Here is a 24,397-nt window from a genome sequence, read left to right as displayed (position 1 = left end):
TGAGGCCCTGTTCTTCAGCCTGTCCATACATGGTTCCCTGCTGTTATGAAGAAGGTGCTGACCAGGAGAGGATTCTCCTATCAAAGTGTGATCCAAGGTTGCTCCAATTGGTTTATCCAGTCAAACCAATGTTAAATTTTGCTGCTGACTCCCAGCTTGCACCTGCTGCATTTTTCTGGATAAAGTTTGTGTGATTGTAGGGAAGAGATAAAACAAACCCAAAACAACTTCAGTTGTGTAAAGGATGAAGTTTCGCCTCATGTAGCCTCTCTTCTGCTGGCAAACAATACTAAATGCTTCCCACAGTACAAAATAATTTTAAAAAACAAGCCTCAAGAAAACGAAATGGAAAGTCAGCATGTTGACAGCTGGTAGGACTATCTTTCCCCTAATTCATGCAGTTCCACAAAAAGGTATTTCTTTCTGGCAAGTACTTAGTTAAAAAAATGTTACCAACAAATAACTGCCTTCAAACACCCATGGTGGCAGAAGAGTGGACTACTTTCTGAAGTGAGGTGTCCCTCTCAGTTGCTCCCCAAGCCTTCACTATAGCACATCTAAAGAGCAGAGTTGGAATGACAAATATAAAGAAGCTGAGCTCTGACGGAGAAATACGTCATTCATATGATATGATTGATATGATATATCCAACCAGTCATGTGACACAGATGTTGTAATATAGCAGAATTATCACTTCTGGGTTTATTAGTTTTCTATCAAACCTCCACATGTAAAATCTTAATCACTGTAAAAGACATTATTAGAGGAAAAAAAATCTCCATTAACTTGTTTAGTTCTTCAATACACAACATCTATAAAGTTCAAGGGAGATAGAAGCCAAGCCAGATGTCACACATAATACTTCCCCAATAACTCAGTGAGATACCTGAGAAAAGTAAGAGTCACCTCCTATATTCTGCATAGCAAAGGGACTGAAAGCCATTAATTTCACATGCCCAGAGCTCTCAAACTAATTTTTTCTGTTTTTGGATGGCTCCAAATGCTTTCAAAGAGTAAGTGTCATGCACTGCGCATGGAAGAGAAATAAATACATATTTCACAAAAGATTTAAATACAAATCATGTTGCTTTATTAGGATTCAAGTTTCCTAGACTTTCATAGAAGAACTGGTACTGTCTACTTGACAAACTAGATTGCAAATGTCATGAATATCATAGTGCCTTACTTGTTCTCGTTGCTGGCATCATATCGAGGCATAGGGTCAAAATCATTTCCATTGACATCAAAACTGGCCTGTGAATCCTGTAGCCAACAAGAGAAAGAAAACCAGTTTCTCATCAGCTAGCCATTGACTCACGTGGCCTATACATTCTTCAGCAGGTTCCTACAAGACAGTAATCAGGTTAACTAACATTCCTGCAGTTTTATGATGATTGCAAGGTTTAGGAAAGGATTACATATTTAATAATTACACAATTTATATATTTTATTTTATTTTTGAATAATTGAGGATAACAAATTCTCTGAAAAAGCGTAGTTCCTGTGTCACAGAGGAAATAGAAAGTGGTATTTCATTAAACCAGAAGACTACATTTCTTCTAAGAAACTTGGAATTTAAGAGAGTTCATTCTCAAAATTGGGATTTTGCTAAATTTTTTCAAGATTCAATGATTGAAATTTGCATCATAGTTTAAATGATTGATATAATATTCTTAAAAATATTGTTATAAAGATACAGCTTGAAATGCAACATAATCTTCATTCCGATTTCCCTGGGAGTGTAAATGTTTCAAATATTTGCAAGATATGTCCATACTTTTGTTCCATATTTTACATTTACCAGGATTCTTACAGCTGAAAATAGTTCATAGAGTAAATAGCTGCTGGTTTGTATAGCTCCCATTGATCGATGCGGTAGCATGCAAGAAGCTCTTTTTAATCTCTTCTTTGTTCAAAACCAGTTACCACATTCACCTCAAATATTCCTATTTGCAGCCACACCAGCAATAATCTGACATATAGAAGGCATTTGTCATCAAACAAGCAATGCGTACTGCTTTGGGGAAATTCCTTGTTGGCATGGGGAAAGGGAGAGAGTAGGTGGTAAGGGAATAAATATCTGCTTTAAATTCAGTGGAAGGACAGTACTGGGATGAGGTGAATTATGATACAATCTGGGTCATTCATTGAGGAGGTAAAATTATATTCGGTTTGTTTAAATAAATTAAGAGATTAAAATGAAAGATGTGGCGTGCATTAGGATCAAGCATACATTGACAAATGGGGCAAATTATGTTTGTGCAGTCCTCCTCATGTATTTCAAAGCTGAGTTCCATGTGCAGCATGGGGAAGGATACTGATGTAAGTATGGCTAATTTAAAATAAACTGCTTTAAACTGTGGACACAATTGCAGCTTTTGATGGGTTGTTAAAGACGTTTTTGTCACCTTCATCTCTTCAATGCTCTGTCAAGATTATATGCTTGCTGGCAAAAAGCCTGTGTTCAGGGCTTTTTTACACGATCTACATCTGCAATGGGACTGAAGGTACATGCATGCATTGTACTGGTCTGGCCCAATCCAAAAATATTTGTTTGTTTTCTTACTTCGTGTGAATGTACACTTTGCACACTTTATTTCAGTGAAATTATAAGGTCCTCAAGGTCATGTGCTTTCAGGTAATGTCTGCTACCAAAGCACAGGACTAATCACTCCAGCAAACCATGGCCCTGATGATCTGAACAGCTTCAAACTCTGACGCTAACATTAGAAGTCACCCACTAGAGAAGCAGCTCCTCCTTACATTATAAAATCCTTCCAAGGTATATTAAACCAATCATTTAAATATGATGAACCACAAGCAAACAGAAACCTCCAGAGGTGACGTGAAACAGGGCACAGAAAAAACAAAGCTCTTTCACAAATTGCGAGGGGACTCACCAGAATTAAGTGAGATTTACTAGGAAGGCCCCAAAATATTCTACACCTGTTTTTAACTGAGTAAATAGTAAAAAGTAATCTCCTTTTCCTTTAATATTATTTCTAGCAGTAAGATAAATAGCTTTAAAAATAAATACATAGAAGGATATGCCTAAAATTAGAATTTGAGTAAAGCTACTGTCTTGCTAGCTAAATGTATTGGCCAAAAATGGACTTCAGCTGCATGCCTTAATGGAAAAGCATTGTATTCCATTTCTGAAAGTGTGAAGTATATTAAGTACAATATCTACAGAAAAGAGAAAAAACATCCAATGATTAGTTCCAGTCCTTCAGAAATTCAGGACTTAGCTACAAAAGGCATACAGATATTAAATACATTCAGACTGAAGAGAGTCTTCACTGAAACAATACAGAATACCAAAAGCTGCCTTCCTTCCTCCCACTGGTGTTAACATTAGAGGAAACCCTCATGTGACTCTTTCTCCTTCCCTCGTCCCTCCCTCTGTCGTTCCAGGAGCAGCAAATTTATTCAGGGTAATAATAAAGCAGCAAATTTGGACTCCTGTGGTCACTCACATAATTTTGCATCAAGTCTGGATGGTTTCTTTCGATGCCATCATCCAGGATGGTGACCACAACATTCTTTCCAGTGTAACCTCTTTTCCAAGCACCTACTATATTCATATCTGATTGGCAATGGTGGGTGTTGTCACTGCAGTGCTGGGGAGAGAAGAGGAGATAAAGATGTTGAATGTTGCAGATTAGTGAGCAGTGTGGGTTTGAGATATTATCCTACTTAAATTAACATTACCATTTAAATGAGCACATGAGCATATTGATTTGAATAGCAAATGAACATTTATTACACTCTTCATTTAGAAAGAAAGTAATGTAAAAAGAAATGCCAAATTAAATGAAAATTGCTAGACCTGCTTATTTCTCTTTCAGATTACTCTTCATGCTAAGCGATAGAGAAGGAAGTGTCCAGCCACACTGAACCACTAGAAGCCATGTGTAAAACAAAGCAACTATTCCTGGCTGTTAAGCACACTCATTTGAAATGTACATTCGAATTACTTGAATTTTTTTTTTTTTTCAGAAAAACAAACCATATGTGGATAAAAGCAGATAAATGCCTGTACAGAAACAGTCATGGAAACAAAACTTGCTTTTTGGAGCTTATGTGCTGCATAATTTCTTGACAGAATGTCTGGAAACTAATCCAGATTAATTTCTATCTACAAAAGAAGGCTTTTGGGAGGTTTTGTGCAATATCAGCAGGAGATGAGCAGCAGATAAGAAACTGTAAGCAAAAAACAGCCCAAAAAACTTGCAGTTTAAGGTGTCTGATGAATTGTAGATAGTTAGATTGAGAACAGCCTGGGCTACAGCTTTTAGAGTAATCAAGTCCCATGTGGTGCAGAAAGTTTAGGGTACGTTAAAACTGAAAGCCTCTTGCTTGATATGAATGCATCCAGCTCATGTGAAATAATCTGGCTTGCTATGGCAATGAGACATGACTCTCAGGTATTTGTATGCCCCACTAGCAACTCTCTAACCTACACGCAGACCCTCCCCTGTGAAGTGAGTTCAATGAACCTCTCATTGGCACTGCTTTCCTCCAGCTCCTCCAGGCTTAGACAGAGTAATAGACAAAAACAGAAAAAAAAAAAAAAAAGAGGCGGTGCAGGGAAGGGATAAAGCGAAGGGTGGGAGGAAGGAAAATATTTTAAAAAGAAACTTGTATCATAGCAACAGTGGCCATACGAGCACGCTCCACCTCAGTCCCTGTCCCTCTGCCTCATGTCCCAACTTCAGCCTCATGTTTTGGCGCTCTACAATTTGTAAGGAGTATAAATACATTCACTCCACCTTGACATAGTCCATCCCTCTCCTCCCAAATGTAAGCACACTGAAGAACTGTTAGCCATCCTGGGTGCAAACTGACATCAGATTACTATTAAATCATAATTGTCCTCCTTTTACTCCAGTTTACTGCCCTGTACTGTCATACACAATCCAGAAGATTTAAGAGTGGTCATTTGCTGTTACTAAAGCAAGATCATATTATTAGGCACTGTATATATGTACATAGTATAAAGTCTCTCTCATGGTCTTTCCCTTGTGTCTGCAAGTATCTGTCTCTCTCTGACTTCAGGGACCAGTTCCAAGGAACGTACAGGGCAGGCTTAATTCTTTTGTTCTGTGTATTGCATGGAAATGCTGGCTTTATGAAATTAATTACAGTCTAAAATTGCCATCTGTACATTGAATGCACTGGGCTTTCTAATGTCCTTGAGGTTTTTTAATGTACAAACAAGGGGGTTAAAAGTGTTTAATGTTTCCAGGTGCCTTTGCATTTTTCAAAAGTGTTACTGAATTAAGCAGCAGAAAATACCTGCAAAAACCGTGAATATCAACATTCACATTTTGCTGGTGTGAAGACAAGGAGACAAAATGGTGGAAGAACCAGCCTCCAGCCACAGAGTAAATCAAAGAGAAAGTTGCAATGGTCAATCAGGATTCCTGGCTCTGACCTCCAGTTGAATTTACTGGGCCATTACACTGCCCATTCATCCCCTTCTTTGAAATGCCAAATAACCCTTTGGCTGCTTTGCTGACTGTCTTGTCCTCTCTTCCTAGGGGATGAGCTTGTTGTTTCTCTTCCATGCCAGTCAAAATACCCAGGCTGAGCAAGCATATGGGTTTTTAATCCCCATTTCCTTGCAACCTCTTTGGCTGTCTGCCAGAAGATCACTGCTTTTTCCCTTAATGATGTTGGCATAGTCGGTTGCCCTCACTTTACCTGAACTTCTGTATTTGTGGTGACGGCTGAAGGGGGCTACTTCACCTGCTGGTTTGCCACTTGCATGTAGACAAACACAGGACAAGAGACATCTCTTGCTTTACTGCATGCTCTGATGATTCTCTCAAGAGACTTGCCAGACCAAATCGATATTCAAATTATCTTGCTCTGCTCCAAGACTGGGCAGAAAGCTAGTCTGAACAATCTTTCTGCATAAAATAAATTCCAGGGGTAAAGCAGGAGTAACCGTGTGCCCACTTAGTACTTTGGAATGTAGCATATGTAACATATGGATACAAAATGCAAAGGCTGCAGAGAAGCATCCAAGTGGGAGTAGTTCAATGGGAGTAGTTCAACAGCAGATGAAAGGTTCAGTTCTTATGGTTACAATATATAACTTATTCTCAAGTCCTATTAAAAATAACATATTTGTTTTCTTTTAATCTTTATTCACAGAATCACAGAATGGTAGGGGTTGGAAGACACCTCTGGATATCATTTTGTCCAATCCTCCTGCTTGAGCAGGCACACCTAGAGCAGGGTACACAGGGCCGCATCCAGGCGGGGTTTGAATGTCTCCAGCGAAGGTGACTCCACAACCTCCCTGGGCAGCCTGTTCCACTGCTCTGTCACCCTCACAGTAAAGAAGTTTTTTCTCATGTTTAGGTGGAACTTTCTGTGTTCCAGCTTGTGCCCGTTGCCCATTTTCCTGTTGTTGGGCCCCACTGTAAAGAGTCCAGTCCCATCCCCTTGACACCCGCCCCTCAGTCTTCCCTTCTGCAGGTTGAACAAACCCAAGTCACTCAGCCTTTCCTCACACAGGAGATGCTCCAGTCCCCTGATCATCTTGGCAGCTCTCCACCGGACTTGCTCAAGCAGTTCCCTAGTTCCCTGTTCTTCCTACTTTTCTTCCTCCTACTCTTCTTTTTCTGTCTATGCTCTTCTCTCCCTGCTCCTGGCCTTGTTCTTCCCTTCCAATACTGCCTTTTACTACTTAAATTCCAGTTTTGTTTGATTCAGTCTCTGATTTCAGATTCCTGTATTTTAACCACAAACTATACGTTCCCCCAGATTCATGTGTGATTTTCTCCAGATTAATCAGATTGTGCACTTTTCTCTCAAAGCAGTCAGATTTGGCTTTTATCAGGAACACTTTAAATTTGGAGTGCAATTACTCTTCAAATACTATATAATGTGGCATAGATATGCTGTTCCACATTGTACAGTATCTAAGATGCCATCTATTGCTTGGTTTCACTTGCACTCTTTCCTGTCCCTTTAAATTCCTTTTTCCTTCAAAAGCGTTTCTTGTAAGGAATTTTCCACTACTGGGTTCCATTCTATAATTTGTCTTTAACCATGTCTGCTTCTTTATCACCTACCCAAATTGTATTGTCAGCTTCTTAGCAGAGGGCTGTTTTTTAATGAATCTGGAAGCACTGTTTCAATTTACAGTGTTACCCAAATAAAAAAGAGTAAAACATCTGTCATGACAATAAAAATTATGTGATCCAGAGTGTCTGAATTTTATATCAATGGGCAAGTACTGAAGTTTACAGCTCACTTTCAATCTGTTTTGACTGTATTCTCTTTCTAGAATAAAACCAAACTTTGTCATGATTATGTACAAAAGCTGTGCGCTTCCAAGTTTTTATTAGATCTGTTAATCTTTGAACTGTTGTTTTTTGACTTTTAAAGGGAATAGTATAAAATAGTTTAGTCTGTAGAATTTCCCCGTCTCCAAGCAGATAAAGTAATTCAGAAATGTCCTGCACTGATGTCATGACTGGACAACTGCAGTAAGCCAGCAATATTTCAACATACATTGTTTTCATCTATTGCCTGGAGGATACCATCAAAAGGAATAAACAACATCTTGCCCAGTTACATAGAGTAATTTTATTGAGATCTTTAACAGGCATTCAAATGATGATGTTTTTCTTTGTACTGTTTAATTGGAAAATGTTAATGATATCACTGTTAATTTTTAATAGAAACCGTCTGCAACATTGAGAGACTCTTGAAGTATATGTAGGAAGGAAGAAGGCTATAGTAAGAAAAACTTCAGATATTGAACTTTTTTCATACTTGAAATTCAATGCTATGAGCATCAAAGGACAAAAGAATCACTTAGACATTTTTGGACAGACAATTTGGAAGCCTGCCTTTGTGCAATTAACATGCAGACATAACATTAGAAAGGTTTTCTGTTTTGATGTTTGCATGATGCTTTCAGTATTAGACATGGGCTTGGATTCTCTTAGCTATTTTGTGAAATTCACTCTAAAAACTAGCTTATGGTCATTATCATTATCAACGTTTCTTCAATGCTGCAAGAATTTTTGTGGTCAGAGGCCTGGTGTATCCAGTTAGAGATCCATAACAAAATTGAACAGTTAAACCGAGAAATCAAGAATCATACCAATGGCCAAATTTTTTTTTAATTCCAGAGCTTAAAATAAAATTAAAAGAAAAATGACTATAAAACTCTGTTATGTCTTTTGCAATGACTGTTAGTCTATAAAAGCAGAGTAGAAACAGAAGTTTCTAATCCTGTGACATGCAGTCTCTCAGAAGTGGCATATTGTTCCCTCTGTAAGTCTTGATGAGGTTCCTTGCATTGGCTTCTTGTAGTTTTTGTGTTACAATGAGTTCTTTGACAAGATCTTGTCAATATCTAAGGGGATACAGAGAAACACAAGGTGATAATCAGATTGACACAATTTTAAAGACCAATTGTGAGTTGGAGGGTCTCATTTAGTGGAACATTACATATGCTTCTGATCCCAGGAAGCTCTGAAATACTAGTTCCCAGTCAGAGATTAGAAAACATAAAATATTTTACTATTGAGAAGAACAAGAAGAAGTAGAAGAACAGTCTCCCTGTTTTCATTAGAGTAGTAATTAAATGGTCTTTGTCCCAGACAGAAACAAGTAGACTACAGTCACATTCTCTACGTCAGGGGGGTTTGTCAGCTACTAACCTGCAAGCATGAAGAGGACAGGAGAAGTTGCACAAGATCGCACACAGAGGAAGGACAGTCAAGGGCCTACGTATTGACCTTGATCAACACAAGCGGGGAGAAGTGGGACACACAGGGCCAGGGAATGGATCATGGCACTTTGTAGAGCTATCAGAAAAAAGAGACCATCTACCTGTTCTGTGAAGGGAATGTAAAGTGGGGCATTTGGCACTCTTAGCTGGTCCAGGCAAATGCATAGGCAGCAAAGTTTATCAGCTTTTAACTTTAGGAGAGGAGACATCCTGATGCTATGTTCAGCTTTCTGAGGTACAGTTTCATGCAGTATTCTAAGTCAAAACTTGCCAATTGTTTTCCTGCAAAAAAAGGGAAATAATCTCTTTTTTTAATGCTCTTGGTGTGATCCAGTTTTAAAGTGGAATGACAGAAGTAAGCAGGTAGGTAATCAGGAGAGCTGGAACGGTAGGCTTTTTATTAAAGTGGCTTGTGTAATGTAATAGAAATCATGACAACATGCTTTGAAAAGCATCATAACCTGTAAAGCTAATGTGATCTACTGAAACTACTTTTTGCTTCTCTAAGCACTTGAAAGCTACATTTTCTAACACTATTAAAATGTTTCTTTTTAAAAGTATTTCTTACTTTTTTTTATTCTTTCATCACAATAAACAGAAGGTGAAGGAAGGATTTTTGGAAGGAGATGAAGGTGTACTTGCAGATTTTTTTTCTCAGACATAACCTGATATTTAGTGCATGATACACAGCAATTGCTAACTGTATTGGAACTTATTTTCTTTTGTGTTTCATATTTAAATATTTTCTGATTATTGCTGCACACAATATTTTTAAGCTCCAGCAGGAGCAGGCAGGTAATATAAAATCTGATTCATCTCAAATACAAGATTTCTTTTCATTAAATACTATCTGACTTCTGGAGTCATGCTTTATTGAATTGCTAACTTTTTTTTTAATCTGTGTGTGTATCAGGAGAAATATTTCAAGAGTGTAACACACTAAATATCTAACACCAATTTATTGCTTGTGCAACTTCAGAGGGTTTAGTTAATTTGAGATTAATTTGGTTCTTAAACTTTATTGATTCTTTAAGTTAACAAATAAAAATATACTTAGAGGCCAATAAGAACAATCACAGACATACATTATTTTATGCCTGTTTAAGCAATGAAGGAGAACAGGAAATCAATTTAAAAGGGCTTCTTGTATTCACAGGAGTATCTGATGGCTATAGTGAGACAAGAATATTTTACAAGACTATATATATGGGGTTTTGCAGTGAAAAATAAGGAGCTCATAAATCTTATTCTTTGGCTGAGAGTACCTTGCTATTCTTTCCAAAAATAGAATAATTCATAATGTGTTAAATTTCTATTCAAGACAATTCCATCACTTTTCCATCACTGGCACTTTTAAAAAGTCAACACTGGTTGTTTTTCTGTAACCTGTGTGCTGGCTTAAACATGAGTTAATTCAGGGAAGCCCTGTATGTCCACATTACACAGGCTGACAGCAGCAGACCCTTTTTAGGACTGGGAAACTCCCCCCTTTCTAGGCCTGCACACAGCGAAGTTCTTCTCCCAGCTGCAAGTTCTGGAACATGCAGAGGCACAGAAATTATCTGCCTCCTAATATCACCTCTTCTTTCTACATGGGGCATGACCTATGGCTCCATTAGGATGTTTGCCCCTAGCCCTGTTTCTTTCCCACCGGGCAGCAACACAAGAAACTCCTTCAAGGCTCAGAGAGAAATGTAGCTAAAAGAGCCTCATGGACATTGTGCATGTTCTGCCACCTCCACTAAGAGGTAAATATGAAAAATGGCGTTCACAAAAACTGCAAAAGGTCCACCACGCCATTCCAAAGAGCAGAAATACAAATGTAGACAGAAAGAAATGAAGGAAGAAGAGGAGGAAGAGGAAGGAGAGGAAGAAGAAGAAGAAGAAAAGGAGGAAGAGGAAGAAGAAGAAGAAAAGGAGGAAGAGGAAGAGGAGGAGGAAGGAAGAAGAAGAAGAAGAAGAGGAGGAAGAAGAGGAGGAAGAAGAGGAGGAAGAAGAAGGCATCCAGAATGCATTCATTTTACCTTGGGGGCAAAAATCATCCATATGAATGGCTTATTACAAACCTGGTGCATCTTATATACCCTTAAATCAGTGCTCACATGTTCAGACGTATGTGTCAATGTATGGACAGCTTTCTCCCTGGGAAGTGTTGGGAGAAATATAAGAATCTGATGCAGAACATCTTGGGAAGACAGTAAAGGACATTGAGGGGAGAAAAAAATTTCCACTGGCTGTGACTACTGCTAAGAAATGCAGGAAGGAAAGAAGCATGCATGGAAATCTATCTCTGTGTGTGCAGTATTCTCCCAAGTGTGATGACCGCTACTACTGCTGCTGATAGTACTACATATAAATAGCCTACTTAGAAAGAAAAGGCCAAAAACTGGTTCAAGTGTTAATCCATTTTTACCTGCCTGAAGTCCTGTATAGGAAAAAAAAAGTATGACAACTCTTTTATTAATTAGAGAGAATATGTGAAAAGAACAGCTGCTCCCTGGCCTCAGCTGTGCACCATCAACCCTGGGGATCCAGCATTCATGAAGGATGAATAATTCCTCAGAGAGACAATTCTTTGCATTCTACCATTTTTGTGGCCTTTGCCTCATATTTTTATTTGACCTTCTATAAGTCCCCAAAAAAGGCAGAAAAATAGGGCAGTTTTACAGAAAGTCCCAAGATGCTTTTTTTTTAATGCATCAGTTCATAGAATTGCACTTCTCTAGTAAGACCAAGTTTCTCCCCTGCTCTCTCAAGCTAGACTTGATGTTTTCATTATTTCTAAGATAACAGTTAAACAGAGAGATTATGAGACTTGCTTTACAATGGTTTTCATAAGTTCCTACACATTCTTTCTACACTACTAAAGACAGGATCTTCACAATTTGCTTTTTAAGCTGTTCTCAAGTCAAAGACGATTACTTCTGTCTGAAGTTGTTAAGAAGCATGGGAGAGGAAGGTGGTTTTATTTAGAATTTGTGTGAACATATGTGACAGAATAGGACTAACCACATGGAGAGAAGGCCCTGAGCAGATGGTTTCAATTAATCATTAACCTTCCCAGAGGCTGATGTGAGTGGGAGAAAACCGGGGCTTATACAAACCCACTTCCATTGCCTTTCCCTCTGTTTTCATTTTGCAGGGAAAGAGAAAAGTGTTGTTTAAGAAGGAAATGCTGTTATAGGAATGTTGGGGGGTGAGAAGGGAGCTGATACAGAATAGACTGGGAAACTTGTTTTTCTAAGAATGTTATGAACTTGTATGAATGAGAGGACTTGTGAGGAAACAGATGAAGAGATGTTGACTCTGAATGCTTGTGCCCAAATTTTAAGGACTGTTGCACTACTGCAGTCCTTTTTTCTCTATTTTATGTTGTGGTCAGGTCCCTCTGATCCATGAGGCAACAGCCTGGTGACATCTGGTGTTAATGGTGGGATGTCCTGGAGGGAGAAAGGGACAATGAGAGGGAGGGATGTTAGACAACAGGACTTGTTCAGGAGGCTGAATGAAAGATACATGTCCCTACTCTTCCTCAGGGGGCAAAAGAGGGTAGGAGAAGCAGGGCACATGTAGGTCAGAATATCATGACAGCCTCATATTCCATTATTAGTAATGCAGAAGGAGGTTTTTTACCTGTTTTCTTGGAGGCATGGGGAGTTCCTGAGGCTGGAACTGTTTCACAGTGCCTTTACTTCAGCAATACACATCTATGCTACTCAAAACCTAGAAGCCTTTTCCCTAAGAACCATAGGAAGGCATCAGGTTATTGTACCCTTGGTCCCATTATTTGCTTGTTTGGTACGTCAGAGGAGATTATAACTTGCCAGGGGACAAACTTGAAGCTCACAAAACTATTATCTTAAGACAGAAGTATAACAATCACTCCATACCATCCTTAGACAGCCTTACAGAAATGTTTAATACTGAAATGCAGGCTCTGAAAATTCATTAACACTACAGGATCAGACTAAGATGAATGGCTGCTATTTTAAGTTTGCCTATAGGGAAGTAAGTGCCCTAGGTACCAATGGACTTTTCACTGAATGTGCTATGGTTGATGAATGCAAGGCCCACTATGTATTATAGGAGAAACCTGGGAAGATAAGGCCAAACCGCTAGAGGGAGTGGCTAATTATATTTTGCAGATGAGATCATCTGGCAGAAATGAGAGAACTAGCCCAGAGAAATCTAGGGAGGCCTGGGAAGGAAAATGAAAGGCTATTCAAGAACAAAACAAAAGATTTGCGTAAGGCAAAAAAGTACCATGCAGTTACTCATTTTACTGTCTCTGGAAATTTGACTCGGCTGATTAAATGTTAAAGTCCTCTGCAAATGTGAAGAAGGTTAGTCCAGAGACGTTTGACACAGCTGTGCATGAAAATCTACGCAAAATAGGCAACAAATGTAAAAATGTGAAAACTGTAAAGGAAATCTCAGCAGAGTGACAGGATTCAAGGTATCTCCAATAATACAGATATGGCAGAAAGGTTCTGGAGAAGTCCAGTATATCTGCAAACACTGTTTTTATGGAGAACTGGACATAGCCCAATGCCTATGAAGCTTTCTAGTAACAGGAGTTCAAGGGACTTGGGGAGCTGCTGCTAAACTAAACCCCCAGTTTCATCACTAAAGACACCTAGATTGTGTTGACTGCAGCAGTACTATGAATTAACTTCCCTGAGATGCAAATAAAGTAATTGAGTATGTGGAACTGATCTGAGAACATAATTTTCAACTGATACTAGTGGAATGTATTCCTGTAGACAGACAGAATATACAACTTCAGTATAAGCACCATTTATGCACACCAAAGATTTGAAAATATAATTTGTCTAACTGGGACTAGGAGGGAAGTCACATTCATGACTGTCAGGCTTATATAAAGTCTCTGTGTAGGGCAGTCTCACCTTTGAAATGATACCTGTTAATGACAAGTGCTTTAGCATTTGCAGGTGTCTTAAAAAACCTAGGAAATCAGATGAAATACCCAGGGAAAGTCCTAAAGAAAACTATGATCAGAGCATTGTCAGAAGGAAAAACTATACACAATCAGAAATAAACTAAAATAAAGATTCTTAATGTTATGATTGTTGACAATTCCTCTGCATCCACCACTTTTCCTGGTATTACAGCTACAAAATACTCTCTGCAGCTCCCCTCCTCTGTGGTCTCCATACTTCTGTGTCATTCCTACTATCTCTACCCATCTCTTCTGTGATTCCTGTCAGTTGGCCTTCTGACTCTCAGCTTTCTCCATTTTCAAATCTCAGCTGTAAATGGATTTTCTTTTCCTTGTTTTGTTTCTCCTACTGACACTACTCTTTAACTGAAAATAGTATTTTAACATGAACGTGTGCCAAAAATACGCTGCAAAGCTAAAAACGGTCTTCCAAATAAGAGGGGGAATTCTTGGGGAAATATAATGTACCTCCAGTAAACTAATTGGTTTTTTCAACTCTTATGTTCTACCAAGAAAATGCATGAGGAAGTTACAAAAACTTCTTTATTTACTTAAAAACTGTAATGACATCTTTGGATCCATTAGAGACGTAGTATGCATTGGTAAGCAATTAATAACATAGTCACTCATAAGGAAGTTAACAGAGGATTTGACATGTACTTTGAAGCCATTATGATTGCTTAACAGATATCGTTATATTCATTTAGTTTAAGGAAACATTACTGAACATGTGCAATTATTAAGTCTCAAATCTTAAGAGGCTACAATGCTACCTTGTAGTTCAGGAAAGCTGAAATTACGTTCTCCTATAGCACACTCTCAAATCTGATGACACAGAAATTAGTGGAGTGGGAAGTAATGATGGCAATAGAGACAGAGTGATCTGGATGAATTATGAAGGTGATCCTATTTAAGTGGTGTGTTTGTAATATAATTTTATGTCAAATCATACACAAAATTATATATGTAGGACTGAGAGTGCATGAGAGAAAGTGTCCAGAAACACAGTAATGGTGAAAAGGATTTAAGATGTAAGGTATGCTCTATGAAGCCATGTATTATATTATCCTTTGATAGTTAAACCGTGGGATAGCAAGAAAAGTGGGTTAACACGCTCTTTTAGTGACAGCAACAATACTATTCCTGGAATATGTGCCTGAGTCTAGTATAGATATTTCAAAAAGGATTCTCTTGGAAAATGAACAATAAGTCCTTGTTGCTTGTTTTCTTAACCAAGTGCTTGGAAACACAATTTACAGTTATTCTTAACAAGCTCAAAGAATTTATTTTATTTAAAAGAGAGCGAATACAGGACGTGATTGCACCATGCAAGTAACTCAACACAGATGAGATTTTCTGATGGGGGAACATTTCTTTAACTTAGTAGAGAATGGCCTAACAAGCAAGATAAATATGCAACTACAAGGTGTGAAATTTTTAATAGTTAATCATTAAGCCAATGCTTTTATGGATGTGACTCTTTTACAGATGTGATTTTTATCTAATATATGTACATCTTACTGAAAACCTGCTGCAGCTTAATTACAAATTCTGGGCTTGTGATTGCAGATTACCAGTTCTGCTGATTGTTGGTCAAACAAAATGATCATACAATCCTCTTCCATATCTGTGAGACTAAAGCAGCTCTATGTCAGGAACTCCACAGAAACCTCAGTAGGAAGTATGATTTGGGAGAAATACACTTTCATCTGCCATGAAGCTGCCTTCAAATACTTTGAGAGGGAGTTTCAGTGTCTGCAGTTAGGGGCTGCTTTAAATATAAGCATATCCTCAACAACTCCTCTGAATACACACAGAAACATTATTATTAATAAAACTAGATTAAATATGCAAAGCAATAACATCAAAAGGGAACTGATATGAAACATTCAAATGAGGTGATGTTTCAAGTTTTTTCCCCTTTGACCTTTACATTTAGGAGTCGGTAACAAAACTTTTTGAAAAAATTTTTTATTACTTCTCGAGCAAAATCTACACATTTTAGTTGATAAGCATCTCTGTGCATAGATAAGGATTTTTGTAGAACCGAAAAATAAGAGTGTATGAGTGTATGCTATATGTACAATAGATAAAGATATTTCAAGGAAAAAAGGTTTCTGAAAGCAAGAAGAAAGTTGGTTTTGTTTTTATAACTTTGGCGCTGCATAAAATAAATACGGCTTTGGTATTGATTCAACGGAAGATCTGTTTCAGAGCCTTTTAACAGTACCTTGGTCAATTTCTATATAGATCGGGGGCTTGACATAAAACAACCCACAAAACCAACTAAAGTGTAACCACAATGTAATAACAGGCTTATTTAAACACTAAGTCTGGCCCAGTTACCAGCCAATTAATGTTGGTTTGGGGGACACTGAAAAAATCAACAAAACTTTTAAGAACATGCTTAATTTTAGAAATATGCTTAGATCTATCCTTGATATGTAAAGCATTCAGGTGGATGCCTAATTTCAGAGAGGCCCATGAGACCTCATCACATGCCTGTGTACTTTGTTGCACAGCATCTCATTAACACCACCATGGCAAGTACCCACTTGATTATTAAAGAATTCCCTTTTTTTCTTACGAACAGCCAAAATGGATTTTTTTTTTCCTGTTCTGCCACTTTCTCTCAGTTAACCTACCATTCTTTAACTTATGGATGCCAGTATTTAACATGGATACAAAAGGTAAAACAAGAATCTGGGTAAGAACTTTTCAATTCACAATAAAGGTTTTACTTGATAGCTCTGTATTTTTCTCTTTGCTTCATCCACCAAACCAATACATGAATGCAATTAACAACTTGGTGCAGTGTGACTACAATCACAGGGTTGCTACAGAAAGGAGCAATAGGGGAAACCTGCTCAATGCTGTCATTGCATGCCTTACTTTTAATTTGATGTTTCCTATTAGAATCAATCTCCTGGTAGCACCCCTATTCACAACTGCCTACAAGAAAAATGGTGATGACACAGATTTTTTTTTTTTTTTAAATTTAAATACATATACAGATGTAAATTGTTCCTGTCCTTCCCAGTACAACATAACTGCATCAGAAGATCTCTCCTGCTAAGTGCCTGCCTGGGGGCAACATGGGCCATAACCTCTGCTGCATTCACAGTCACAGTCATACATACAACTTCTACCTGGTTAGCGGGAAAGAGATGAATGGCTCAGCCTTAGGTTTATTCTTCCTATTAGACTGTGGGATAAATTTGTGTGTGAGTCTTTCAAATGTTGAAACAATTGAAGACTTTTTCTAGGGCTTGGCAAAGTAACAAACCATGCTTACAAAGTGGTTTTGGCCACCCTTGTAGATTGATTCATTGAGAACATCTATTGAATTATTCCTAAGAATGTTTCAGTGGTAATAGTTTACACAATATATAACATGGTCTCAGGCTATCAGCATGCTTGAAGTCCCAAACAAGATCAAAGCTCCTTTGCACGAGTGGTCAATACTTGAAACTTTTGAATACTGGAGAAGAAGCAGCAGCCAGACACACTGAAAGCAGACCACATGCCCAATGTGAGTGGGATTAAAAGGCAGCAACCTTTCAGATTTTTGTTTTCTCTCACTGGTCAGTATCATGCAACTTCCCTGTTAAGAAAAAATGGATTAATGTCATAACAGTGTGTTTGGGCAGACATTTTCAAAGGACAGACATAAAATAGAAGAATGCTTTCACTTTTGCAATACTTTTATCCTCTTATGTAGTAGTTCATCACCAGTCTGGAGTGGGAGCACATGGGAACTGCAGGAGACAATGTTTAAAAAAGGAAAACCATATGAGGGTAGCAAATACACCTCATAATGAAACCAAACTAAGAGAGTGGACATCCTAAATTGAGTGCCAAGATCCCTAAGAAAGCTGAACCAATCTTACTTCTCACTGTTGTCAGAAAAGTTAATCCTGCTCCCTCTTTATTTATTTTTTTTTTTTTGTCTCTGCTGTTCAGGTAGTCATAAAAGATGAAGCAAGGTATTGGGACAGTATTGAAAAGCTGTGGGCAAAGATACTGTAGGTTGTAGGATGTGAGAAACAGAACCCTGAGCTTGTATTTGGTGTCTTGGGAAACTTCATCATCAGATGAGGGCTCTGAGGAAGTCTTGAGACACAAAATCAGAGCACTACAAGTATTCAGGGATTTTTTCCAAAATCATGTTTGCTGTAAGCAGACTGACTCCTTACCAGGATGTAAGGGCTGTAAAACTTTCTAAGTAGGCTGTGTTAACTCCTCTATGAACATATCAGTTCACATAGACAGGGACTTAGTTAATCAAAGATATATGGATGTCAGTGTTTCAGCAGCTGGGATCATACAAAACCCACTCAAACACTGCATCTGACAGCTTGCCCTTAAAAATCTTTCCTGAACAGCCTACTTGCAGCCAGACCAGGAGACTTATAAGGAAAAAAAAGTCTCCTCCTCATTCAGCATTAAACCTGGATGTGAAAGAGTACATGGAAGTTGAACAAAGGAGAAGTTACTCAACGTCATTGTAATTTCAGAAACATATATTCTTTGCTTGTCTCTTTTTTTTTTTCTAAATGGGTTTTCTGGCTCCCAAATATAATCTTGTAACCAGGAGTTGATATTCATAGAAACCAAAACACTATCTCCCAAGCAGTAGTTTACTGTTTATTAATAAACTGTCTTATCCAAAAGACACAGAAGAGGAAAACCCCACTATACACTTAGTGTTTAGTCTCACATGTATATTTATATCTGCCTCTCCTTAAGCATCTGTGCTTATACTACTTGGGTTTAATAGAGTTTTGAATTGTTTTCAAAAATGAAAATAACTTGCTTTGTCCTGTTAAGAATTCACATAAAAATAGATAAAGTCAGGGCAATTATATGCTTAAATGGCATGCTAGTCATGGATTAGTGGACTCTAATGCAATAGAAAGGGTAAGACAAAAGTGGTACCAATACTGTGAAAGATACACACTTGCATCTCTTGGGGCTGTCTGAGGCTTTCCCCTCCCAAACACTTCTGCTGACCACCATGCATGTCTGCTGTTTGCTGAAAATCAGTTTATTTTGAAGCAGGCAGTGTTTAAGTTCTTGCAGAATTTACAACCTCCACAGCAAAAGATCAAGCACAGATGTTGCCTCTATTTCTCCACACCTTAGAATTGGCATATTTTCCAAAAAGCCTTACTGCCTCTCTTTGAGGAGATTTGGAGTCTTGTGTTGACAGGGTCTCCTGTATTCAATGACTTGAGTTCAAAATGATCGGTTAATTTATTTAGGTTAACCTTCATTGAAACTGTATTTAAAAGTCATGCACATGTGTAAACACTCGCTGGATTTCTCTCCAAAACAACAATGACAGAGTTTGCTACACTTCTAGTCTCCTCTGCTATCTGTTTCTTGTTTGGCTAGAGCAGCAGATGTAACTCACAGCAGGTTTTATAACATTAGAAGCAGCTACATGCAATGCCAAGGATGACCTGCATCTAATTAAGTTGTGCAGAACACACTTTATTGAAGTCTCCATCCTCATTGTGTTTGCTTCTTCTGTTTTTTTGGTTTGTTGTTGTTGGTGGTGGTGATGGTTTGGGGGCTTTTTTTGTTTAAACATGGGTGAAAAAGAAGTGCAAACTGAGATCAAAAAAGGGTCAGTGAGAATTAAGGTCCTCTGCATACTTGTAATTTTAGTCACAATGTTTGCTCATGTGATATACAGGAAGACATGTTAGAGCATCGATGCAGGAATCATGAAAATTGGAGTTTCGATGTCCCCATTCTCACAGTATCCTATGTCATATGGCATCTATCTCCAGTAAAGAGGGCCATAATGACATTTAAAGAGTGGTGCGAGACCTAAGATCCTAGAGCTAAACAGTTATTCCCCAATTTCTCCTTTGCAAAGGACACTACAAAGATCAGGCTCTCCTCTGTACAGAATAGTTAAGAAATTACCTTATAGAAGTACAACACTAATATTTTCTCCCTGATTAGCAACTAATAGAGCTACTATTTGTGTCAGAAATTTATATAAGTCTCATAGGTTATGAGTTTGCTTCTGACGTGGGCAAACTGAACATGTCACATCAGTTCATTCTTCAGCAACAGGCCCCAAGACAGATAAGCTTCAGGGTTGATTCTTCTGTACTGTGGCTCTGCACTTCTGGTCATTTTGGGGTTCCAGATGTTTGTATGGTATTCTTTACATGGAAAAAAAGCTATAAAATATTAGTTAAGTAGATATAATATCTAGCAATCCTTTTCCTTTAAGTATCTGCAATTTTAGTATGCAAACAATAGCCAAAAAAAATTGTTTGAAACAAGGCAGTATTTTTTACAATTGATTAAATTACTGCTTCGTTTTTTCAGTACTCAGTATTGCACAACAAAATAAATTGTTTTGCTATTTGATATTACTTGATTTGGATTTAAAAAAAATACTCTGAAAAGTGGGTAGCTAAGAGTTAACTAAGCAGTTGTTCTTGGAAAAACTGCTCTTAGAAAGTAATGATGGGCAAGTGTACTTCCAGATAAGTATGTACCTCTGTATATACATGAATGGTTTTTTTGCTGAAGTGCTATGAGAGATAAACTAAAATACACGAAATTGTGCCCCACTATGGCATGCTTTACAGTTGGTAATGTTATCAATTTTCTATCCATTTATATTCCACATAATTTATTAGCTGTTACTCTGAACTAAAGCTAAAGGCAGATATTTATTATACCTCATTAGAAATTCAGCAAAGATTTTTGTGGCAGTATCATTTCCTTACTAATTTCAGAAACTAGTCAGAAAAAGGCAGTTCAGAAAAACAATATTATACACAAATGATATTTCACAAACAACATTATAAACAAAAGTACCTGCAGTTTCTTAATGTGACTCAGTTGTGGCCCAGAAAAAGAATTCCATTTTAAATGAATTCTTGAAAGATAAAATAAATGTGGATACTTTCCCTCTGAAGATAAAATCACTGTAGTAAATAGGCAGAGGAATGTGTGCTATTGCTGTATGATTTATTAACAAATCTTTGACACTCAGGAAAATCTCTCCCAAAGCACGTATGGAAATGATTTCAGTATCGCTGCTTCTTGGTTCAGTGAAAATGTTGGCACAACCCCTGAACAGTGCTGAATTTCATTTTGTGTTTCCTGGGTGCTTCCAGGGCTGCTTATCTGGAAGTCAGAACTGAAAACCCCAGAGGAACAGATCAAGTAGCCTGTCTGGTTGTTCTGTCTTTAAACTATTTGCTAATCTTGCTAAACTAGCTGCACTAATAATCTCTTTTCAGTAGATAAGGATAAATCCACTTCTAAAGGGCTTTGACTAAAGTATGCTGTCATCTTCCAACAGGAATGAATTTGGGTCAAAATGTGTATTACCTGCCCTTGTTACTAGGTCTACCTTGTCTAAAAAGAACAAGAGTTGTGTTTCCACATACAGATTTTCATGGTAATGTTTTGGCATGCAGTTTGATCCTTCCTAGCAGTGCTTCCACTGAAGTTAAATCACCTTCTTAACTTCCTAAAACACCAAGAACTTAATCTTATGCAATAAAACCCACAAATACCAAGAGTACATGCAACAACCAAACCAAGTTACAAAATATGCAGAACACTTATAAGCATGCCATGCCACCTCAGAAAGAATAAAGATTTGGCTTCCACTGCACAGATGGAAAGAGACAGAGAACAATTCTTGGGAAGGCAATAAAAAGAGAGTGAGGTTTTTCCTTAGCTGCCAATGCCTGGCATAGGTGGGTTGGAAATGAATTTTTAGGTCTTAAAGGAGGGTGACACGTACTCATTTGCTATGGTGTTAGCATGCAGCAGGTGAAATTCTGTCCCAAATTCTGTCCCCCCGGTACCTGGGCTTGCACTCGGACCCAGCGTGACCTCTCCTTCTCCCTCTGCCTCTCTCCAGCCCGTCCCATCAAGTGCCTGTCACTCCTTTCTTGGTCTTCGCTGTGTCCTTCCACAGCCCCATTCACCTTAGCTAACCTCATTAAGGGCCAGGCCAGGGACTTAAAATCCTTTGCTCTGCTCTGCTGCTCGTACTTGGAGTGGGAAGAGAGGCACAAGACAGGCCAGCTGCCCATAGATCTCAGCAGCAGCATAAGGGAGGCAATTTTCCTGTCTAACTCTTCACCTCCACCTTATTTCATGGCTTCAGGACCTTAGGACAGTTATATTATTCACTGCTTATAAAGGTTTATTAGCCCGATTCTGGCTACTGTCCAGAGTCAACTACACTGTGAGCAGGAGTGTCTGTCCCTTCCTGTGAATGCTAGTATAGCTCACCTGGGAGCCCACAAATATAACTGGAGAGCACTATGTAGCATACTGGAGGAGTTTTCTGAGGAAACAAAGTAAGCTGGGTTCAGCAGACCCTTCGCAGAAGCTCAAAGCAATGCTACCTTCACAACCCTCACTGAAAGTGAAAAGTAAGCAACTTTTCCTGGGTTTTAGTTTCAGCATCAGAGCTCAAGGCAGCCAGCCCTAGATGCAACTAATTCAGATCTCATCAGTCTGCATGGACTGCTCTCAAATGCGGTACAAATTATGTATCACCTGTCTATACCAGAAATCTTACAGTGCAAATATAAATGAATGACTGATAAATATTAGCTGATAAGTTAAGCTTCTCAGCAAGTCTTTTATCTTCAACAGGTTTCTAAAAATCTCAGTAACATCACACAACATCTATAATTGTGCAACAATATTCTATAGCTGTCTCATCCAAGTAATTCACCGAGTATTGTTCATCAAGTAATTTGTAAATATTAGTTTCCAATGTGGCTCAGTTACCTGGTTTTCCTGTTCCCTGCTGGCACTGCTATAATCCTCTTCTACCTTCCATCCTCCAAAACACTTTGCATTTGTAGCATCTGCTTGTCCTTTCAGTCCATTTTTGGAAACTGGGAATGATATTCCAAAAGCTCCCAGAGCTAATTCATAATATAAGCAGTTGGAGAAACAGCACCACCAGACATTGTATCTTACAATACAGACCTTAAAGAGCTTCTCTCCTAAAGACTCTTAAAAGACCTTACAAGGTCAAGTGCTGGGTCCTGCACTTGGGTCACAAAAACTCCATGCAACGCTACAGGCTTAAGGAAGTGGCTGGAAAGCTGCCTGGTGGTGTTGGTTGACAGCTGGCTGAACATGAGCCAGCAGTGTGCTCAGGTGGCCAAGAAGGCCAATGGCATCCTGGCTTGTATCAGGAATAGTGTGGCCAGCAGGAGTAGGGAAGTGATGGTGCCCCTGTACTCGGCACTGGTGAGGCCGCACTTGAATACTGTGTTCAGTTTTTGGCCCCTCACTACAAGAAAGACGCTGAGGTGCTGGAGCATGTCCAAAGAAGGGCAACAAAGCTGGTGAAGGGTCTGGAGAACAAGTCTTACGAGGAGTGGCTGAGGGAACTGGGGTTGTTTAGTCTGGAGGGAGACCTTATCGCTCTCTACAACTACCAGAAAAGAGGTTGTAGTGAGGTGGGTGCTGGTCTCTTCCCCCAAGTAACTAGCAATAGGATGGCAGGAAATGGCCTCAAGTTGCACTGTGGGAGGTTTAGATTGGAAATTAGGAAAAATGTCTTTACTGAAAGAGTGATCAAGCATTGGAACAGGCTGCCCAGAGAGGTGGTGGACTCACCATCCCTGGAAGTATTCAAAAAACGTGTAGACATGGCACCTGGGGACATGGTTTAGGAGGCATAGTGGTGCTGGGTTGATGGTTGGACTTGATAATCCTAGAGGTCTTTTCCAACCTTAATGATTCTATTATATTTTCTTAGGCTTACAGATTTCTATTGGAGTATCTTTTCGGAAGTTTTTTGAGAAAATTTGACTTTTGCAGCAAGTAAAGAGTGTAATATTTACCTAATATGTTTTTATTATTTTAAAAAAGACTATGTAAATTATAGCGTGTTATAGTCCTTTTCCATTATATTGCTACCTCTCAGAGAAAACTAGCAGGCAATTGAGAGGTACAATGCAGCTTTACAAAAGTCCTTGTTTTGGGTTCCAAACAGAAGACTGTGAAGTCATCTGCTCTTAGCACTCCTCCAAATGCATTTTGTCTTCCACCTACTCTCCCAAAGCATGGTTATGTCTAGAAAGAAGGAAAAACAAGGAATAAATGTGAAAAGAAAATACAAAGGTTGAGTAAAGGAAAGAGATTCTGAAAAAGGAAAAGAATTTTCAAAAGAGGCAGTACTTCATTTGTAGAGACCAACGGCAAAAACAGACCTTAAAATTATCTAAGACTGAAGGTGAGCTGCTATTACTGTGGACCCAAGATACATTTAAAACGAAACAAAAGTTTTACTTCAATGAGGCTTTGAATTATACCTTTTGCTGGTGTGGGGTGTATTAAGACAGTGTTTTCTTTGGTTTAGATATGTAATAGGTGGTGTCCTTCTTCCTCTATTCCAAGCTTCTTATGAATGTGACTGTCTTGCCCATTTTCTGTCTGAGAAGCTGACAGGCAAGTTCCCATGTTCCACTTCTTGCTGTGGTTTACAGCTTTAGTGACACTGTCAGCTATTTCCCTATGTTCTCACGTAAGTTTCACTGCTATAAAATTTTTCAGGATGACCCCAAGTATGCATTTTAGGGACCCTGGCTAGCTTCTTCTCTGAGTATAGCAACATTTTTAAAGTTGTATTATTTATTTTTGTGGTTAGCTCAGTT

The 24,397-nt window shown here is 38.5% G+C and overlaps 1 protein-coding gene across 4 annotated transcripts in view; it reads right to left on the bottom strand.

The window, feature by feature from the left end:
• The window catches only part of PCSK5 (proprotein convertase subtilisin/kexin type 5), a 199,425-nt gene that overhangs the window by 115,750 nt on the left and 59,278 nt on the right, over nt 1–24,397 (bottom strand). For 3 of the 4 annotated variants that reach the window (XM_075078142.1, XM_075078140.1, XM_075078141.1), the window contains exons 4-5: nt 3,477–3,620; nt 1,187–1,263 (exon numbers count right to left, since the gene is read on the bottom strand). In XM_075078142.1, coding sequence (XP_074934243.1) covers nt 1,187–1,263; nt 3,477–3,620 — 221 coding nt within the window. Of the gene's footprint in view, nt 1–1,186; nt 1,264–3,476; nt 3,621–8,862; nt 12,202–24,397 lie in introns of all 4 variants that reach the window. The other variant, XM_075078143.1, reaches the window with a different exon arrangement.

The sequence above is a fragment of the Phalacrocorax aristotelis genome, chromosome Z (assembly GCF_949628215.1).
Source record: "Phalacrocorax aristotelis chromosome Z, bGulAri2.1, whole genome shotgun sequence".
NCBI lineage: Eukaryota > Metazoa > Chordata > Aves > Suliformes > Phalacrocoracidae > Phalacrocorax > Phalacrocorax aristotelis.
This window is presented reverse-complemented; position numbering and strand designations above follow the sequence as displayed.